The sequence below is a fragment of the Azolla caroliniana genome, unplaced genomic scaffold (assembly GCF_043228905.1).
Source record: "Azolla caroliniana isolate FFs.n. ecotype wild unplaced genomic scaffold, voAzoCaro1.0.p SCAF_574, whole genome shotgun sequence".
Classification (NCBI taxonomy): domain Eukaryota; kingdom Viridiplantae; phylum Streptophyta; class Polypodiopsida; order Salviniales; family Salviniaceae; genus Azolla; species Azolla caroliniana.
In genome coordinates, this window is record NW_028231009.1 from 1 (window position 1) to 20,274 (window position 20,274).

Consider the following 20,274-nt stretch of genomic DNA (forward strand, 5'->3'; position numbering starts at 1 on the left):
AATAGTTTCATGGTTTGATTCAAGTTTCAAATTTTTTAATGGTTCGGTTTTGACACTTTCGAACCAAACCAAACCGTGGCCGATTGTTAAATGTAGGTGACCTTTGTTGTAACTCATCGAGGGGTGAATGCTTGGGGTTGTTTCAAACCATATTCGAATATTGTTGACAATATCTACTGTCTTTGAATCCTCTCAAATGTCAAATTTGAGTAAAACATGGGTTAATGCTCGGTCATGTAGTACCCAAAGATGGCATACCAATGAACAAATCCAAAGTCCTCTCAAATGTCAAATTTGGATAAAACATGGGTTAATGCATGGTCATGTAGTACCCAAAGATGGCATATCAATGAAAAAATACAAAGTCAAATTAATTCATCAAATTTCCCCACTAAATAATGAAAAGGCATTACAAGTACTCATGGGGTGTGTTGGTTACTACGAACAATTTAAACAAACTTTTAAAAGAATTCAAACGGACATGTTGGTGTAAGCAATCATTTGAATTAATTAAAGAATGTCTAGCTAAAGTCCCAATTTTCAGATTCAAGGGGTTTTCTGCTTGGTAGCCGTCCTCGATTGAATTGGGCTTCTATGGATGCATCAATAGCAGGTAATGTTCTATCATGGGGATGATATGTCATGAATCAACCGTTACAATCTTTGTCGAGGTTTTCAGTTCGAGGAAGAGCTATTATGTGCAATGATATGCAAGTGGCATTGGGACAATTTATGGCTTCATGGTCCACCTCTAGAAATTAGATTTGGATTGGTTATTTCTCTCATTTAAAAGTTATTTTAGGAGTTAAAGTAATTAACACTACGGGTGATGTAATATACTTTAATGTGGATGATGATGGTAGGTTGTGGCATGTATTTTCTTAATCAAATGTGTGGATGTATGCCAATGTTTTAGCGATTCGAGTAGTTGCAAAATCTAGAAAAAAATGGTTCTTCAATCCACCCTTTCAAGAATGTTTACGGTGTTGTTCATTGTGGGTTTTTCAAAAAAAGCCTCTTTATAATTTGGATTGGGATCCAACTGATTATCAATGGAAAAAACCGAATGCTAGTGGAAATGGTAAACACTTGGAGTTTTTCCAATATTCAGTTAAGCTAGGTAGAAATTTATTATTGCAATAAAAGTATAAATGCCCTGCTGCCATGAAGCATTGGATTGCAAATAATGTGAATGCATTGCAACTTACAAAATTTTGGAAATGGTTGTGGAGTATGCAGTTGCCGAAAAATGTGATTTGTTTTCGTTGGTTGTTGATGCATTATGCTCTTCCTGTTGGTGATTGGTTGAGGCAAAATCAACAATATGCTTGTGGAATGCATTGTGGTGCATCTACATAATCTATTTTGCATTTGTTTTGGTTATGTCCCAAAATCAATCAATTCTAGAGTAAGTTGTTTTTATTACTGAGACACCATTATGCTCATTCTATCTTCTCGTGGGGTGCAGTATTATGGGGTGTCCTTCATGGAGATGTTATGAAGTATGAAAGTATGCATGCTTCTCATGTTTTTCACTTTTCCAATGGGTACATTTATCTCACTTCATTTCCATCTTTTATTCCTCGGTTTAGAACTGAAAATTTGGTTATTTGGCGTACTATTACGTCATTAGCTCTTTGGACAATATGGAAAATGAGATGCAAGGCTGTTTTTAATAATGCTCACATACATCTCAGTACTATGCTTATTGAATTTTGGTTGTTATTTGTCCATACCATACGTGGACAATATGATGATCTGCAGGGTTCAATTGATGCTCAAAGGCACATTCAAGTGGACTTTAAGAAACGACGACGAGGGCTTCACTTATTTTCAGATACAACTTATGGTATGAAGTGGAATTATGCCATACCTTCTTTTTTATTGCATAGCTTGTAGATTGTGCTCCATTTGTTCCTTATATGATATCATCTGTTTGATCAGATGTTGGTATTAGCTTTTGTATTACAATAGAGGCGAGATGAAATGTCTCATTCTGTTTTCTATATGTACATTTCTCAAGTAATATACTAAGGTGTATCTTTCTTAAAATAAAATAAAAAGTCCCAATTTTCAAATTCCCCATATTGCACCAATGAATTTCACCTTCATATAGATGAATCAACCTTCACATTAGGTGTGAATCGTGATATTATGCCCAATGATGAAGCACAACGTGAATATGAAAGGGTGAGTTGTAGGTGTTGTGAGCAAGGGATGTGGATGTGTAATGTATTTTTACTCATGGGTACTACTCAAGAACCACCTTGAGGATGGTGCGCAAGGACATATACTATCTACCCTTTTGTTGGTAGTAGTCAGGACAATCGAGAGTGAGTGTCGATCACCGCCAAGCTACTTACAAGTTACTACTAAAGCAAACTCTAATCTCACACTAAGAATTAATCCCTTATTCAAGACAATACTTTACCACTCAATAATGAAGAGCCCTTACCACATTTACATCCCATTCCATGCACTCAATAGAATAACGAAGAGACAAGAAATCAATAGCTTGATATAGCTTCCATTAGCCCACTTAATGCAAAAAATGAAAGCTTTGGGGCTAATTATACAAATATGTACTACATATAAAACATATTTATATGATTAATTCTATCTTCTCACCCATTGCCATGGATGTGGTGTTTATGGGATTTTGTAACACACTTAAGAGTTAGCTTGGGGCGATTTTGGCTTTGAATGGGTGTGCACATGCTTGGGAAGCCATATTTGTGTCTTCTCTTCATGGAACCACTGAACAATCGTCAACTACCTTTGTGTGGGCCTTCAACAATAACTCATGCATGTTCGCTCATGGTTGGCACATAGTCTTTGAGGTAATTTAAATGACTTGTCATTCCAACTTAATAATGTAAAGGGTTTTCATACAATGGCAAACATTTTGGGTTGGTAAGGTTTTATGAACAAATGGCTAAACCAAAATACGTCATTGATATGGGAGCTTGCACAATTACACGAGATAAGTTCTCCCACAACATTATTTGTGAGATGGATAAAATAAATTCCTTTATATATTTATTTGTAGGGTTATTCACCTAGAGTTGAAGCTATTATTGATGTTGTGGGGAAACATTGCAAAAAAGTGACTTGAGAGAATAAGGATTGCGCTTCTAGTTCTACTCGAAATTACCTTGGTATGAATAATCATCTCCATTAGACTTCCTTTTGGGGGCCAAACTTGGACCACGACAATGTGATGTGCTTGAAGTTGATATATTAAGACTTACAATGGTAGCCAATGGAGTCCCTTCTGAAAGGGAAGTTAAGGTAGGCAATGGGCACGTTGAACCTAAGAATTTCATGGTTTAACTTGAGCATTGCCACCGAAGGAGATGATTGGCTCAAGTTTACATTCTTCTCTAGGATTGTAGTGCAGAAACCATCGAACATTGGGAAGTACTCCTATTGTGCATTTGAAAAAATCATATATTTACTTGCAACACGTGTTAAGTATCTAACACCTGAGACACTTGTTGTGGAGATTGCAGTACCAATAAGGGACACCGAGCTCAACTAACCATAGGAACAAGAGATAGAAAAAAGCAAATATAAAGCAATGTAAGCCAATGGGCAACCTAGTGTGAAAGGAACTCACTTAGTACCTTGTTAAAAGCTATAAAAGCCACTTTTGAGTGACTTTTGTAGCTCTTCTCCAATCTTAGGTTTTTTCCTTCTCATTAATGCAATAGAGCTCTTACTCTAATCCCCTAATATTCTATTAGAGCTATGGGAGATTAGGGTTAAGAGCTAAGTAAGACAAACTCTAATCTCCTCCTCTTCTACGGTGCTAAACCTCTTTGCGTAAGAATTGGTGTATTTGATTATATCTTATTTGTCTCTACATTCACGTTCATGTGCAAGAGATAATAAAGTGTGAGAGAGAGAGAGTGAGTGTGTGTTTGTGAGCTTAACTACTAATAATCATAGTTAAGTAGGCTAGTAGCTCCAAGGTGCTTGATAACCAAAATGGCCTAGTTCACCACCAAAAGGGCATATGCCAGTCCAAATCCTAGGCCAACGACATTGATAGAAGGGATAACTTCATCGATCCATAGATGTGTTTCGGTGTATTACACGGAAATGACACCACATGACATGGAATACATGGTTTTGGAAGGTTCCCCTAGGCATTACCAGGGTTGCAATGTATCATGTGAGTAAAGGTTTTAATCTCACATGGGAATGACTCCAAACATTTGAAGGAAAACCACACAATAGGATTTTAGTGCATTAACCATCAAACATTGGGAAGTACACCAATGCTCTCAAAGAAATAATACATTTACTTGCACCACACCAATATTTACTTGGAATACATGGTTTTGGAAGGGTTCCCTAGGCCTCAACACATGTCATGCCACTAAAGGTTTTAATATCACGTGGGAATGACCCCACACATTGGATGATCACCACCTAGAGGCTTGAGAGTTGTTCATTACATTCCATAGGAGTATTGTGACAATGGTTTGTCTGTCAATTGAGGCGATCGTATCTCTAATTATATATTTCACATGAGAGGTAGAGTTGTCAACTATCTTCAAGGTTATATTTCATAATATCTATATGATGGTGGGTCACTAGCTCGAATGGTACAACCATGTAGCAATTTTTGGTCCAACCATTGTTGTCACAACTTTGTGGACCAATCATGTGCATGTTGTTGACCATCACCGACATATGGCTAGTCTTAAAGGATGAGTGATGTTGTGAGTCGAACCATAGTCTTTTTTCTCTATCATAATCTTAATTGTTAAATGGGTCACCCTCTTTAAAATGGTTATTCTTGAATGATGTACAAACACCAAGGCAGGATCTTGCATCCAATAGATTTTTGCTAGGAATCATAGAGGCATGGGATGTGATTAAGTCATTCTTGCTTAAGGACAAGCCTTCTACGTGGGATGCGCTACTTAATCAACCTCTTCTTGCCAAATCTTTATTTCTGGATAATGCAGGAAAAGTGTTGGTCTTGAGAACTCACCTTGCATGGGGAAAATTGGATAATGGGCCTGCTGCATCTGTAAGAATGTGGAATCATTTTTAGCAAATGTCATAAGAAGATCGTCTTGCACAATTACAATCAGTTTATGGTGCCAAGATAATGATCGCTAGTATATCAACAACATATTCTTTGTTTTCTACAACCTTTCAACCCACAAAGGAACATATGTGGTTTGGATGCTTCATAAATGACACATTGGTGGCTGTCAAGGCAGTTTCACCTAACGGGTGTGCTTAATACTTTAAGGTCCTAGACAATCATACATTACAACCTTATACCTTAGAGTGCAGTTATCTACAACACTTGCGAAAGTGCTAAATTTGGAAAGAAATGGATGCTCGATCCTTATCCTTCAATTGCGTATACGTGTGATATGTTGTGGCTATATGCAAAAGACCCGGTTGCAAGATTAACATGGGATCCGAGGGGCTGGTTTTGGTCACATTCCTTGGGGGAATAGATCATAAAGGTTCCTTTCTTTCAATACTTAGTAAAACTTGGAAGAGCACTATTGCTTTCTCAGAATGCAAGGATACCAACAACTTAGAAACATTGGACCACTTGGGGGATCTCAACTTTGCATTTGAAAACCTATTGGAAATGGATTTGGTCATTCAAGGGGCCAACTAAATTTATTCTCTTCAGATGGCTATTAGTGCATATGACCTTACCAGTTGATCACTCATTGAAAGGGAATGTAACACCTAATATTCAACAATGTGGCTTTTGCCACAAAGCGCAAGAGACTATCAAGCATGCCCTTTGGTCATGTTCCTTGGCTCAACAAGTACGGAATAAAGTTCTTTCGTTATTTTTAACAATCAATGTTGGTTGCTTATTTTCATGGGGATCAACAATGTGGGGAGTGTTACATTCCAGTTTGATGTTGTATGAGGCAAACGATGTTCAAGAGTCAATGATGGTACATAATAGAAGATTGATATTGGTCAGCCCCTTTCAACAACCTCAAAAGTAGGCGCGATTTGCCCATATACGAAAAACAGTGACTACAATAACGTTATGGGCATTATGGAAATGTCGATGCAATTGACGTTATGATGCGACATATCAATGTCTCTCAGATGTCTTACGTGAGATATGGGAGAACTTGGTGGCAGTAGTCCGCGACCAGTATGACAACATGCAGGGTTCACCAAAGACTGTGAACAAGAGAAAGAAGAAGCACCTTCACTTATGGAAAAAGTTACCCCTATTCTCTGAGTCAACTCAAGGGCCTCAATGGAACCATCAACTTCCTTGGACCCTTTCTTGATTAACAGTGAAGCACGACAGAATGCAAAAAAATAACATTTTACAAAGTTCTAGCTTTGGTGTTAGGATTATTGTATATCATTGTACATGAAAATTGTAAGGTTTTCGCCAGATAAGCTTAAGTTGTAGCATTCACATGTTTTTCTTAATACTAATGAGGAAAATCTTTGAAGAAAAAGAAAAATAAATAAAAATAAAAAATTGTTAAATGGGTGACATTGTTAAGTACCTATTATAATAATGTGCCCAACGATAATATCAACATCAATACTAAGGTCACAAGTGATGTATTGTAAAGCTAGAGCCTTAGGGTCACCCAATGTGAAAAGGGACAAAACTTTTTTGTTAAATTAATAATAATAACTATAAAGGTCACTTTTAGACCTTTTGAATGCTTCTATTGATCTCCAATTTAAGCCAAACCTCCCTCTCTCTCATACATTTAGAGAGATTGGTGTTACGTATTGTTTGAGCCTCTCATTCTCATTCTCTTGTATGTGTGTTGGTGATTCTCATTAATTGAAGTGTGGTTAGTCAATGTGTTCATGTTCATTTGCTTGACTACATTGTTTAACGAATAAACCTTGAAAGGGCATTGGCAAGCTTCTGGGTTAGGATAACCTTGAAGAGAGGTGAGTTAGTGTTCGGTTAGTTTAGGTACACAAAGTTAGTTACTCTAGAGTGCTCGATGACCACACCCACTTGACTCCCCATTAAAAGGTATATGAAAGTATGGATTCCTTGTCAAATCGCTCTCAAGATTATAATCGTAACCTTATGAACCGATTCTATAATTAATACGAGTAGGATAGTCGGAAAACTGATTATCCCAAGAACTCGGACAAACCCATATAGACCTATGACCTATGGGAACATGTGGTGGTTTGGGAGGCATGCCTTTCATATCCACAACTCCATGCAAACACGTCTATGAACTCCTAGAGTAGAGCAACAAAACTTGAATCTTCTTCTAGTTTTAGTTCTATTGCTACGTAAACGAGTTTTGGGGATTCTCTATCGCCCAAGTTTATTTCCTTAACTTGAGTTCATTCGTCACATGCGAGTCATTCCATGTTTGTTTAAGACAATCCACCCAATGTGTTCCAAACTTGTAGAGCTCGAACTTTACATATATCTAGCTCTTTCAAACTTGCTGACATTTTTATCATCATTTTTTTTAGCGTTTGTAATAATTCCCTCTTCCACACATTGCAAGTGTTGTGAGGGATGACATGTTGGAATCTTATCTCCACCTCAACATTATTCAACCATTTTTTTCACCTGGCCTTATTTTTTTCATATGATCTAACAAAGTAAACTGATTTATACCATAAAGTAATTGATGATGACCCCATCCTCATTGACACTTTCAATATTGAAGGATACATACTATTGACGATGGCTAGAGTATGAGTGATCTTTTCATTGTTTGATGTTTCACTATATTGTTTGTATGCCTCAAATCACATTTTTTTTCCGCTTTGAGCTATTTCTTGAGCTCAAGTGACCAATTGTACACATTTTTTGAATGCACAACTAATAACAAGTTTATATCTACCTTCTTTTCTCACTTGGGCACTTTGAGATGATATGTTCATAATTGCAAGATTCACGCAAAAACCATGCTAGTACTCTTGTGCATTTTGGCCAGTAGATGTCATTAGTTTGTTTATCAATTAGACTTCCCTTTGGTTACATACATATATCATTGTTTTGGGTTACAATCGTAATATCCCTGTTTGTTTGGGCATTCAATCAATTAGCGAGGTTCTTGACACTAAAACATTCTATTGTAGAATGTCTGGATGCACCATTGTCTCTGTCATAATTTTTGAGAGCATATATTGGTGTACAAGTACCTTTTGAGACAACATAATGCAACAAACTTTCATTCTTCTAGCTCTTAGCCCATCAATTTCATCTATTCCTTCTCTTGAGTAGTACGACAACTCATTGTCTTGAGCCCCCACGATGAAGCTCTTCTCTAAGATGGTAATATATTTCCATTAGTCTACTACCTACCTAAGGGTGTGTGTTTGGAATGTGTTGAGGATGTGTTTGGTGGTGTTTGTCACGTGGAGGTTGTCTAGATAACCCAATTGGCGTCTTTCAACAATCTTCTCGACGATGTGTTGCAAAATATTTACATTAAGTGGGTTCCACAGACACACACATGTAGAAGACAAATGATATCGATGAATAGAACAAAAATAAATAAATCAAGAGACTCATGATGAACAATAAGAGATCAAATGCAAATTGAGGTAACCCAAAGGAACGAAAACACACGAACTAGAAACAAAAGGTTCCGGAAATGAAATGACACAAGACAATGGAATGAATGGTAAAGAGGAGAAACAGAACACAAAACCAACAAAAAAACAAGAGGTTTGTGTGTTGTGCGTGGGGGGCGATCCGGAGAAGAACCAATCAGAAACGAGGGAGCGGATCGCTGATGGAGAGCCGTTGGATGAAGAGGAGGAAGGGGGGGGGGCGATAGTGGACCGTTGGATCTCAAGGAAAGGAAAAAGAAGGCGGGAGAAAGACGAACGAATTTTGAACTCGCCTCTCTTCTTTAAATATCTAACCGCCGCAGCTCTCAGATCTCAGACTCAGATAACATTCACACACACAGAGGCGCCGATTTCTGTCTGCTCTTTGCTTCCATCTCCATCTCCATCTCCAATTCTCTGTTCGATCCATCGCCATGGCTAGGACCAAGCAAACAGCTCGCAAATCTACCGGCGGGAAGGCCCCCCGCAAGCAGCTGGCCACCAAGGCCGCCCGCAAATCCGCCCCCGCCACAGGCGGCGTCAAGAAGCCCCATCGCTTCCGCCCCGGCACTGTGGCCCTGCGTGAGATCAGGAAGTACCAGAAGAGCACGGAGCTCCTCATCCGCAAGCTCCCCTTCCAGCGCCTCGTCCGTGAGATCGCACAGGACTTCAAGACCGATCTCCGCTTCCAGAGCTCTGCTGTGCTTGCCCTCCAGGAAGCCTCTGAAGCCTACCTCGTCGGGCTCTTTGAGGACACCAATCTCTGCGCGATCCACGCCAAGAGGGTCACCATCATGCCCAAGGACATTCAGCTTGCGCGTCGCATCAGAGGGGAGAGGGCGTAGAAGATAAATGTTTTTTTTAAAAAAAGATTCGTTACTAAAACGGTGTATTTATACACCACCATTATTCTGATAATGGATTACTCTTACCTTCTGCGTTTGGAAATTCCTTTATATCTTTGTGTTTGAGTGTGGTATGAGCTTGGGAGCTGTTGCTCTCGAAACCTCCTGATAGAGAGGTGTTTTGGTAGTAAACACATTTGAACCTTTTATGACGGACGACAATATAGTAATATGTTTCAATGCTTTGCTCTCAGAATTTTCTTGACATTGTTTTGTATTAATTTAGGGTAACTGTAAAATTTTAGCAATTGAGGTTTGCACAGGTTCAAATATGGACTGTTTAGGGTTTGTCTTGTGGCTGCAATAAAATTGTTGAAGTAGATATTATTTTGGCGAATGGCTTGCAATTGTTGTGATTCTTATTACGTAGATAGTTGAACACTAATCCAAATGTAACATGATAGTTAGCTAATACTTACCAAGAGTTTAGTCTGTTTTTTGGCTGTGTTAAATTTGATGCTTTCCATCAGTCGCCCTGAATTACAGTTGTGGCTTAAAATGTTTCAGTGGCAATAACATTTCTTAGTCGTTAGGTAGTTTCAAATTCTGCCTGAAATGTAGTATTTCTTGTCTGCCAATGTTTACTCATGATGGCTGTGATAAATAGATTGCCTGTTTTTCATCAGCGTCCATATTAGTATTTTTTTGGTGCAAAATGCTTCAATTTCTTACAACCTTTCCTTTTCATTATGTATTTGCAAACTCTGCCACATATTTACCATAATAGTTTGGTAACGAATAGTCTTGATGTCTGTAATTAATTACTTGTTTTTCGGCAGTGTCTTTGCAAATATTATGGTGGCTTAGATAATTGCAAATTCTAAGTTAACTTGTGAATTGCTAATGCTCAATTCTACCATTACTGGTGTTCTAAAATTAATTGTGTTTTCTTGTTAATGAAATAGACGATGTCATCATTTGTTTTGCATTCTTACCTATCCTCTATTGACAGTCATGGATGAAAAGAAAGTATATTGATCACTGCAGATTACCCAAAAAAACCTTGGGCAAATCAAAGTATTTGCTCAACCTGAGGCAATTATGAATAGACTATGTTATTGCCTTTTGTTTACTTTCTTACTCATCCACTACTTACATAGTGATGGATGAAAACATATGTTGATCACTAAAGATTACCCAAAGAACTTTAGGCAAACTAAAGTATCTGCCCAACCTAAGACAATTATGAATATTCGTGATGTGCATGAATACCAAGAGGTCATAGCTCTCTCTATGTTGAATGCTTCTATTCTTCTTATAGTTGGCCCTTTACTCATTGCCATTCAATCTTGACATATATTATAAATGTCTAAACGTGCATTTGCAATGGAACCTATGAATCTATGGGCTGCTTCTAATGTTTCTTCAGATGTAGCATAGAAATATGAATTCTATATTTTGAGTTCAAAGCTTTTTTCTATTATATAATTTTAAGGATACACTGATATTTGGCAACTGCAACATTGAATTACTGAAACATGATGTTTATCAGTTAATTAATGGTGAAAAGAATAAACACCGTCACTGATGTTATACCAATTTCTACACTATTGTCAGTAGTATCACACAATCACATCAGATTTAATGAACCTCCTTGATTGTTATGTGCTGTCATTGCAATAATCTGCACAATCAACAGTTTCTATGATTAATGCCACAGGTGATGGTATTATTATGTTGTCATGGTTTCTGCAGTGTCCATTGTAACGGGATGCTCTTTCTGCTGTCATTGGCCAAAACGTTTTGTAAGCCAATCTTTAGAGAAAGATAGAAATATAAACATTCCAACTAACATGATTTAAGAGCAGAAACCTGGCTACTTAAAGTCCATGGATCAAATTGGCATGAAAGAGTGCTGCTGTTTATAAGCTCCTCCAATTTATGCTTAGATACACTATACTCTTGTTTGAGTTGTTGGAATGCTTGCCAACATCTGCTCACATCAAAATATCATACCCTATTGGTTATTTTAAAACATCCAGGTAAACAGCAAGTAAGAATATTCTCTTACTCTACTATAATCTATGTTGCTTCAAATTTCCACACTATGTTTTCAGAGCTTAATGTTTTCTTACCCTTGCAAATCACCCAAATCACAAAAGCTGCGGAAAGCAACGCAACAATTCTTCATCCTGAGAACTCCTAGACTGCGAACCCTCGATGATAAAACAAGTTACTTCCCTAATCAGCTTGCGGAATCACAGGGTAATCATTGAAAATGCTTGTTCGACACATCAAAATTCATTTCAAGATTGTTATAGCATTATGCACTTTAAGCTTAAGTACACCATTATGCGTTACTGCCAGAGCAGGTTCACTATCGATAGCCTATAGGCCATGATCTGGACATAAACTTTAAAATATATAATGAAGTGATTGTAATCCTACATATTTATCAGTGATGTGATCTTTAATCACTAATTTATTTGATTGTTTTTTACATGCCATCCTCAGTTAAACAAATGAAGATATCAAACCAACCTTGCACTACTTCCTTTTAACTGATGCACACATGCATCCACGACTTTGAAGTCGACCGGATCTTGGGTTCTGCATGACCATAAGCAGCATGAGCATTCAATACACATATGCATACGATGCAATTGAAATGTAATAGATCTTCATCCTCTTCAGATAAGGGGTTCAGGTTTATTTTAAGTTTCCAAGTTCCAATTACTTGAAGAAACATAGGTATTCATGGTCACATGGGTGTGTATGTGAAACTTTAAATTAGGAAATTGGGCCACATTCCCATGCATGGAAACTCTATTGGTATGTGCGATGAGTACACGAAGTCCCCTTTTAGGATTATTTCTCAAATTCCTACTGCTTGAAGAACCTATTGGTATTCTCATGTTTCATAGATAAAGCTGCGACTGAGTTTACAATTTCATGAAGAACCTACGATTATCTTATTAGTATGGCATACGCATGTTATGTAGGTTACATCACAAATTAGGATTAACAACTTTCAATTACTTGAAGAAACCCATTCGTATTTACAGGTAAATGCCACCATTTAGAGATTGGGATTTGTGTAGGTCCAATGCAAAAAAAAAAAACCATGAGAATGTAGCATATATATTTGTATACGATTAAATACTATGTATATGTAGAAGACATACAGAGCCTTCATAAGTTCATTGATAAGCCTCTCCGAGTCTTCAAAGTAAAGCCCAACAACCTCCACCAGAAAGTCAGGGTTGCTCTCGTCTTGAAGTTGATGAAGTTGAATGAATTGGTCGTCAATAAAACCCTAAAAAAGCCAGGCTCATTTTGTTCATTGAGGCCAATGGTACCGATGACAAACCTCTCTCATAAAAATAAACCATATTTAGATCTCTCTTTCTCTGTCTCCATGTCATGGTGCTAAGGTTTCAACATAGAAAGAAACGTATATCTTCTTCTTTTCTCTTGCCTCTTTTTATGTGAAAAAACAAAGCAAAAGTAGAAATACTATATTTTCATGGAAAAATAAATCCTGAAGGATTAGAGACCATTTGTTATGCACACACAAAACAAAGTTAGGGTTTCATCCACAAACACAAGTTTTGTGTTGACGCACACATGATCAGAAAACAAGCGAGGAAATAAAACAAATGAAGAGAGACATTACCTGTTGAAAGAGAGAGGTGAGAAGTTCTGCGGTGTTTTTAGGGACCTCCATATCCTCCAAAAACAGAAACAAATAACAGAAAGACTTTTTCAACCAGAGGAAGAAGGAATAGAGAATGAAGGAAAGAACAAACTTTGATTTAGTGCCATCAAATCTTGTCAGAATATTGGAGGTAAAGAGAGATTCTGGACCGTGATGATGATGGGTCTCTTTCCCTTCCTCTGATTATATTCCATAGTGGACACGCCCCCATCATTATCTTCTTCATGACCATGACTCTGTTCTGACTTTCTACTTACCCATGTACTCTATCTACCATTAAAAATACTAGTAGCAAGCAACGCTTCATTCACATAAGAGTCCTCTTCAATTATTAGTACAAGCCATGACTATATTCCCACTCTCGAAGTTCTCGACACACACAAATTCACACACACACTCTCTCTTAATGCTCTCGACACACGCATTCACACTCATTGCCAATGCTCTCGACACACGCATTCACACACTCACTCTTGATGTTCTTCATACACACATTCACACACTTGCTCTCGATATTCTCGACACACGCATTCACACTCGATCTTGATATTCTCGACACACGCATTCACACTCGATCTTGATATTCTTGATACACACTTTTCGTGCCTTAGCTCCGTCTCGCTACCAAGAGGCACATCAAAGCTCCCTTCACACCTTGGGATGAGAGTCCCACTTCTTCTGGACTCATGTTTACATACAAGGTCATGGATTCAACTCTGTACTTTTTCTCAAATCTTTGCTACTCCATATATCACACTGCTCGTAGACTACTTGTGCCATTAGTGCATCAAAGTGGCATCACCATCTCAAATATGGTCTTTTAGCAAGAATTGAAGCATATTAAAACAAAATGACAATACAAAATTTGCTTGTTGTTGCTATTGCATCAATGAGTATTTCTCAACAAATGTTCATGTAAATCAAAACAATATTACAACACAAAAAGCTCAAGTTGTCTTAATTACAACAATGAGCACCTTGTGCCAAGGTAAACCAAAAAAGTATTGTGAGTTTTAGTTAAATAAAAACAACTCCTTTCAAGATAAGGTTGGGAAAAATTGTCAACTAATATTCCATGCAGATTATCAAACAAAAATTAATTTCTTATACTAAATATCCAAATATCTAAGGCAATCAAACACAACTTTACATGACAGAGAGGGTAAAACTCAGAGTCCATGAGCAAAAACCCTATGAAAGGATAACATTTTTGAAGATAACATTGCCCAAATTAACAATTGTTTGCCACTTTCAACACTAGGCATTGAAATCTGAAAATGTAGACACTCCTTGGAATCATAGTCCCCCAATTACCAAGCACTTCCACCTTACACATCACCAACTCATAACAATCAATTGGTTTACCAAAAAATACAATCTTGTGATCCACTTAAGAAAAATAACACAATAGTTTTTTCAAAATTGTTAATTGATCTCCCATCTAATACTTACAAATTAATCACTACAAATTTACCACAAACTTGTAAAAGCGCTTATAAAAGTTCTATGGTTGTATATGAACAAGAAGACAAGCTTGATGTCCATTACTTGGAACTACTTATGATCATCATTTCATTCTTTGGATTTTAGTCCACATATATGTTCTCATTGTACGAAAACAAAAAAACATCCCATCAAGTTAGTAATGGTACGCTTACTATCTTAAATTAAACTTTTCAAAAAGAAGCAAGGCTGATCATACAATGTAGTGAGAGTAGCTATATATGTGGAAACCTAGGAGTTGCATGCTCTTTCATATTTGCTTCGTAACTTCTCCAGCTTCTTTTTTAAAGTTATGCATTTGTCAACCAAAACTCTCCTTTCCTTTTGTTCCTTCTGTAACAAGTAAAAGTAAATTGCTAAGTTTGATTCATAATGTTTTTACGATACATGCTTATATTACTTTTTGTATCTGACGATTCCATAAAAACATTTAGTTAGGGCCTTAAAGATAAAGGGAATAGACCATTTAATTATTTTGTTTTGAAAATAGTGTAGCCTTTTCTATTTACAGTACAAAGCCAAAAATGTGGCATTCTATAGCGCACATGTAAAATGTAATGCAACTTCATGGAGCAACTCAGATAGAATTGAATTTTGATTGCCTCGAAAGTTATAACTTCTTTGTACCTCATAGGCAAACTCAAATTGTGCTGATCTATTTACAGTAGCAATCAGAACCCTTGATTGTTTGTTCAACAAATCCTCTAAACTGTCAATCTTTTGTTGGAGCTCAATCGTTTTGGTTGCTTCGTTCTTTGCAAGTGTTTCTATACACATTCTCTGCACATCTATTTTCCAACAGAAACAATGCTATGAGAGAAAGAGAAGAATATATGAATACTATGAAATCAACATGCATTAGCATCCAGAATGATAAGGTAACCAAAAGAATGATCATGATCAGTGCACTAAGCCCTCTAGTTAGGTTTTATCTCATACCTAAACCAAAATCAATGGTTTGAATCCATTCCAATTCTGCAATTTAGGTTTTAAATAAACAATTACAATAACTTTAAACTTATGAAAGATATAGGCAGTAGAATTCCCTGATATTTGGTAGTATATCATCTCCAGTCTCCTGGTTAGATAAGTTCCCATATAAAACAGAAAGTCAAGTGTGAAATTCTGTTTCAACCCTTTCACAAAAGAGTATTTTCCATTGCACCATTATACGCACAGATTTATACTTATCTGACAGCACACTTTTAAGAGATGATCTTTGGCTGTACGATTCTATGTTTGGATCATATTATACCCCTATCATGGTTTTCCATTTTGGCTGCTTCAAGGCATTATTCATGTTGCACTCAATCATCTCTAACATGAAACAAAATTGAGTTCATGCTCAGCCCATCTTTCTTCCTTTATCGTCTTTGATGTTCTCAGTTATTGTTCTATTACCATCTTTGACATAGACTCATCCCAAACCTAACATGAAAGAGTTATCCTGTGAGAGGCTACAGTTCTCAACCTCTAATGAAATGCTTTCACAGATTTTCCACTCGTAGCCATCCTCAGAAGACACATATATGCCTCGAAATTTCAGATTCTACAGCAGCTCAGAGGCGAGATATCTAATGTGGTGCAAGACATGCCATCAAGAATGTGACAGCATCAGGTCTCGTTTAATTAATGAACGGACTCACAATATGTAAACACCTTGATTACTGTGAGCCACCTGATATACATCTTGTATATGTATTTATACAATTCTAAAACTTTAATTATATGTCTGAAATAAAAAATAATATATGATGGCTTTAATAATGTACTATAAATATACAGGACAAGAACCTTGGCATAAATTTAACTTCTAAGGATTCTTAGAACAAATTGAGGTTTCAACAATCTCTTACCAGCGACACTTTCTAAACAAAGCACATCTTGCAAAGATCCTCCACCATGGACACCACCGAAAACAATTAGGCGCCTTTTATGAAATGTCATTGTGTGTAGAGATCGTCCAATCATTGTTCCATTTCCTCCAATATTATTTGACGAACTGATACATGGTCTCAATACGTGCCAACATGTCCAAATATTTCTTTTGACATCAAAACTATAGACATCTTCAAGGTATTTCTCTCCATCAAATCCTCCGTAAACCACTATATGCTCTCCAACAACTTCCATTACATGATGCCTTCTTGGTGATGGTCCTCCCTTCGTGTCAAGGAGAACCCAACTCAAACTCTGTAAGTCTATACAATGAAGATCATTTAAATGCAAAGTACCATCAAAGCCACCAAAAATGTACATTTTGTCTCCAACAATAGCAGCTCCATGACCACGGCGTTTTGAGGGAGGAGTTCCAAAATATTCAGGACAGGACCATGACAAAACGTGCAAATCAAATATCCAAACCTCATTCAAATGGCCATTAGATGTACTATAGCCACCAAAGACTACCATGTATCGTCCTTGATAAAGGCAACTCGTATGTTGAGATAATGGACATGGTTTTGAACCTATTGAATATCTGGGCTGAGACCACCTACAAGAGTCTGAAAATATCGTGAGCATCCATGTTTTTCATGTATATTAAAAATAGATGACTACAAAGAAATTAAAATCAACAAAGACTCACTTCCATCATCTGAGAAGGATAGGATCGAAAGGTCACATGATTGCAAACTTCCATTAAAGCCACCAAACACAATCATTTTATTCTCAAATGCACATGCTGTGTGGTTCCATATTGGTCCAGTACATGCACTTCCCATCTCCGCAGAAATAACAGGAACTCTCCATTTACCAGTTTCTATGCAAGAAACAGAAATCGTATCAAATAAAATAATTCAATCTGTGATTCACAAGTAAATCTAAACTATCGATCTGTCATAAGTCAGTGGCACGAGCACAAGCAAGCCTGATCTAGAACCTCTAGCAAAGCAGCATCATAATAGAAGATATAAGTCGGTCTTATAGATGGAATTTGGTCTAAGTTTTATAGTTGGGTATCCCCATTATCTGTACTTTGGTTTCAAAGACACTTAAAAGAACACCATGTTACTATAATGAAAAACAAAATCCTTTTTATGGGCTTGGTACCTACAAAATTTAAAAGTAATATTGTTACCTGTATCAAAAATATATACATCATCGAATGAAGTTTCTCCATTATAACCACCAAATATAACAATGAATGTCGATAATTTATGACCAGAAAAGCAGGAAATAGGTACACTAGTATGTCCAGCACGAGATAAAGGTCCATCCTCAGCTTCATGAAAGATAGGAGTCCATTGCAAGTTGACTGTACAAACCCATTACAAAATCTTGATTCCAACTAATTCTTAAAGATAGACAGTACAAAAACCAGAATATCATATTTTCCCTTTCTTACAGACACACCTTCCAGAAAAGACAGGTTATGCTGCAGTAAAGATGCAGTATTGTCTATAATTTTCTGAGAAGCATCTGCTGACCCATCTTTTCCATTGTCAAATGATGAATAGAGCTGCTCCTTCTCAACATTCAGTTTTTGACATTCTCTCAACTGCACATCAATTAGCTTCATTTTCTCTTCCAAAAGATGCATACTCCGTTGAGCACTATGGGTCCTATCGAAAGGAAAAGAAGAAAGTTCAAATAACTTCAAAATTTGCTAAAGGTAATAGATTCTAGGATAGTCAACAATTCCACGAATAAAATTTTGAAACACATATGCAATACCCATTTCTAGCAAAATATGCTACATGGTGCTCTAGTTTAGAGTGCTAAGAACATAAATGATACACAATTTCTGTGAATTTGATCATGGGCGACCAGCTTCATGAGATATCATATAGTGGCACTGGCATATAGTCATCCGACTTGATGTTTACATACCCTATTGTTTCAAGCTCATACATCTATCATCTTTAGTTTTGTCAACATCATATACAGCTTTACACCTACAGTAAGGGTCAAGAACAATTTCTGCAGGCAATGGGTTTTATGCATATGTCAATCAGTGATACAATTTTTTGCGTAAAAAATACACTCTTTGCTGTGACGGTGATACTATTTTGGGAACCAAAGGGAGGGCTTTGTTGCCTCTGAGACTTGATGCTCATGCTTCTTCTTTCAGGGGAATCACTATACTCTTCCAGCTTGAATTTTTCATTATGAGACCCCAGCGAGTCACTTCCATTAGAGAGCGCTACCCAGAAGTGAGGCCTAATGTCCATGAATTTACCTTTCCACGTCCATGGATTGAAATCATTGTTGGGTCTGAGCTGTGGTAAAGGAACCAATACATGAGTAATTACTTCAAGGCTTGTTTCTCTGCCTCGAATTTTGATAAAATATTTAAGAATACACCAAAGACTCAGAGTTAAGAATCCACTTCTAGAGAAGAACACTAAAAATTGGGACAAAAAAGTGAGACACCATTTTCTCATAAATTTGAAAACGTAAATAAATGTTGGGTTGATGAGCAGCAATGCAAATTTGAAGACGTAGATAAATTTTGTAAATCTTTTGGGCTAAAGCTATGACACAAGATTGTCCACCCTTAGCCTCCACCTCCTTACTGTTTAGCTTGATTAGGGAATTTCAAATTTAGTGAGCTAGGAAAGAAATATAAATGTAAAGAATATTGTAATCAAGACTAGAATCAAATCAGAACGAAGTATTGGTGGAAAGATATACATTCCAAAACTGGCTAAATCTTTATATCACCTGCTCATTTCATGATATAGCAACCAGGAAAATAATGCCTTTTTTAAACTTTGAATGTCTCTTTGTTTTTGCCTATAGAGAGCCCATGATTTAAACTTTATAGTTTGAACAACATGCAACCGCCATCCATTCAAAGCAGCTAATCTGCAGACCATTGCAAAAGAAATATTCATACCAAAAATGAGAGAACCTTCAACTAGGTTTAAGAAGAAATAATTCTGAGCTGCATTTATTTTGCACAATAAGAACTTTTTACCCTCTTTTTGATGATTGAACTAGTATGAAATTGTTAATTAGTTTTTTCTGCAACGTTCGAGATGCCAAATGTGAAAAAACTACTTGTTTGCTGTGCCTTTCCTTCTTCATTATCAAAAATGTCCTGAAATCCCTTTTTCTTTTATTTCTACTTGCTCCCTGGAACAAATGTTGGAAACATTTTCTCTTGATCTTGTAAAGGCTACGATGTATAAATGACATACTTCTTTCAGATATTGTTCGCTTATTTTTGGTGAGCGTATACCAGCACTTAAATGACATTTGACTCAATATGGTCTCCCTCTGCTTGCTGCTTGCAAGTAAATGTGTAGCCTTTTCAACAGTTTTTCTATGAAAAAATATCCATCTAGATAAAATTGTGCATTTAACCTTGTTGGCGTAGAATTGCCCAGCCAAATATTGGTAATTTGCAGCTGTCTCTGCAAGTTGCAACCATCGATTCCATGCTTTTCTAAAATAACATCTAAACCATGCCATCTTAGCTCTATTATATTGCCGCTTTCTATATAGTGCTTTGCTACAAGCCAGCCTCCAAAAACTGTTCAATTTTCTAATCACTCCTTGAGTTCTCATTCGCAAAACAACCTTGGACACTGTCTGGGCAATCCTTTCCCTTCTGGAAAATTGGTGCCACCAATAAATACTTTGAGACATAATCCATTTCCTTCTATGAGTTAGGCATCTTTGTAATACCTG

At 36.9% G+C, this 20,274-nt stretch overlaps 3 protein-coding genes across 4 annotated transcripts; 1 reads left to right on the plus strand and 2 right to left on the minus strand.

Moving 5' to 3' along the window:
- The first annotated feature begins 8,945 nt into the window (after positions 1 to 8,945).
- On the plus strand, positions 8,946 to 9,427 carry LOC147847949 (histone H3.2). Its single transcript, XM_087338730.1, has one exon. It carries the CDS (start codon positions 9,006 to 9,008, stop codon positions 9,414 to 9,416), a length of 411 nt encoding a protein of 136 aa, XP_087194856.1. The 5' UTR covers positions 8,946 to 9,005; the 3' UTR covers positions 9,417 to 9,427.
- Positions 9,428 to 10,923: 1,496 nt separating this feature from the next.
- Positions 10,924 to 13,417, minus strand: LOC147847950 (histidine-containing phosphotransfer protein 1-like). 2 transcript variants are annotated; one of them, XM_087338729.1, is made up of 6 exons: positions 13,093 to 13,417; positions 12,602 to 12,732; positions 11,958 to 12,026; positions 11,552 to 11,623; positions 11,289 to 11,409; positions 10,924 to 11,196 (listed from the first exon to the last, which is right to left on the minus strand). In XM_087338729.1, exons 1-6 carry the CDS (start codon positions 13,141 to 13,143, stop codon positions 11,149 to 11,151), a joined length of 492 nt encoding a protein of 163 aa, XP_087194855.1. In that variant the 5' UTR covers positions 13,144 to 13,417; the 3' UTR covers positions 10,924 to 11,148. The 2 variants fall into 2 exon arrangements, with proteins under 2 accessions (XP_087194855.1, XP_087194854.1); XM_087338728.1 differs by having other exon boundaries at positions 10,924 to 11,199; positions 13,093 to 13,414.
- Positions 13,418 to 14,820: 1,403 nt separating this feature from the next.
- Positions 14,821 to 20,096, minus strand: LOC147847951 (uncharacterized). The gene is made up of 8 exons (XM_087338727.1): positions 19,559 to 20,096; positions 19,303 to 19,446; positions 17,992 to 18,200; positions 17,717 to 17,893; positions 17,225 to 17,398; positions 16,494 to 17,141; positions 15,265 to 15,425; positions 14,821 to 14,970 (listed from the first exon to the last, which is right to left on the minus strand). Exons 1-8 carry the CDS (start codon positions 20,053 to 20,055, stop codon positions 14,869 to 14,871), a joined length of 2,112 nt encoding a protein of 703 aa, XP_087194853.1. The 5' UTR covers positions 20,056 to 20,096; the 3' UTR covers positions 14,821 to 14,868.
- Between the last annotated feature and the right edge of the window lie 178 nt (positions 20,097 to 20,274).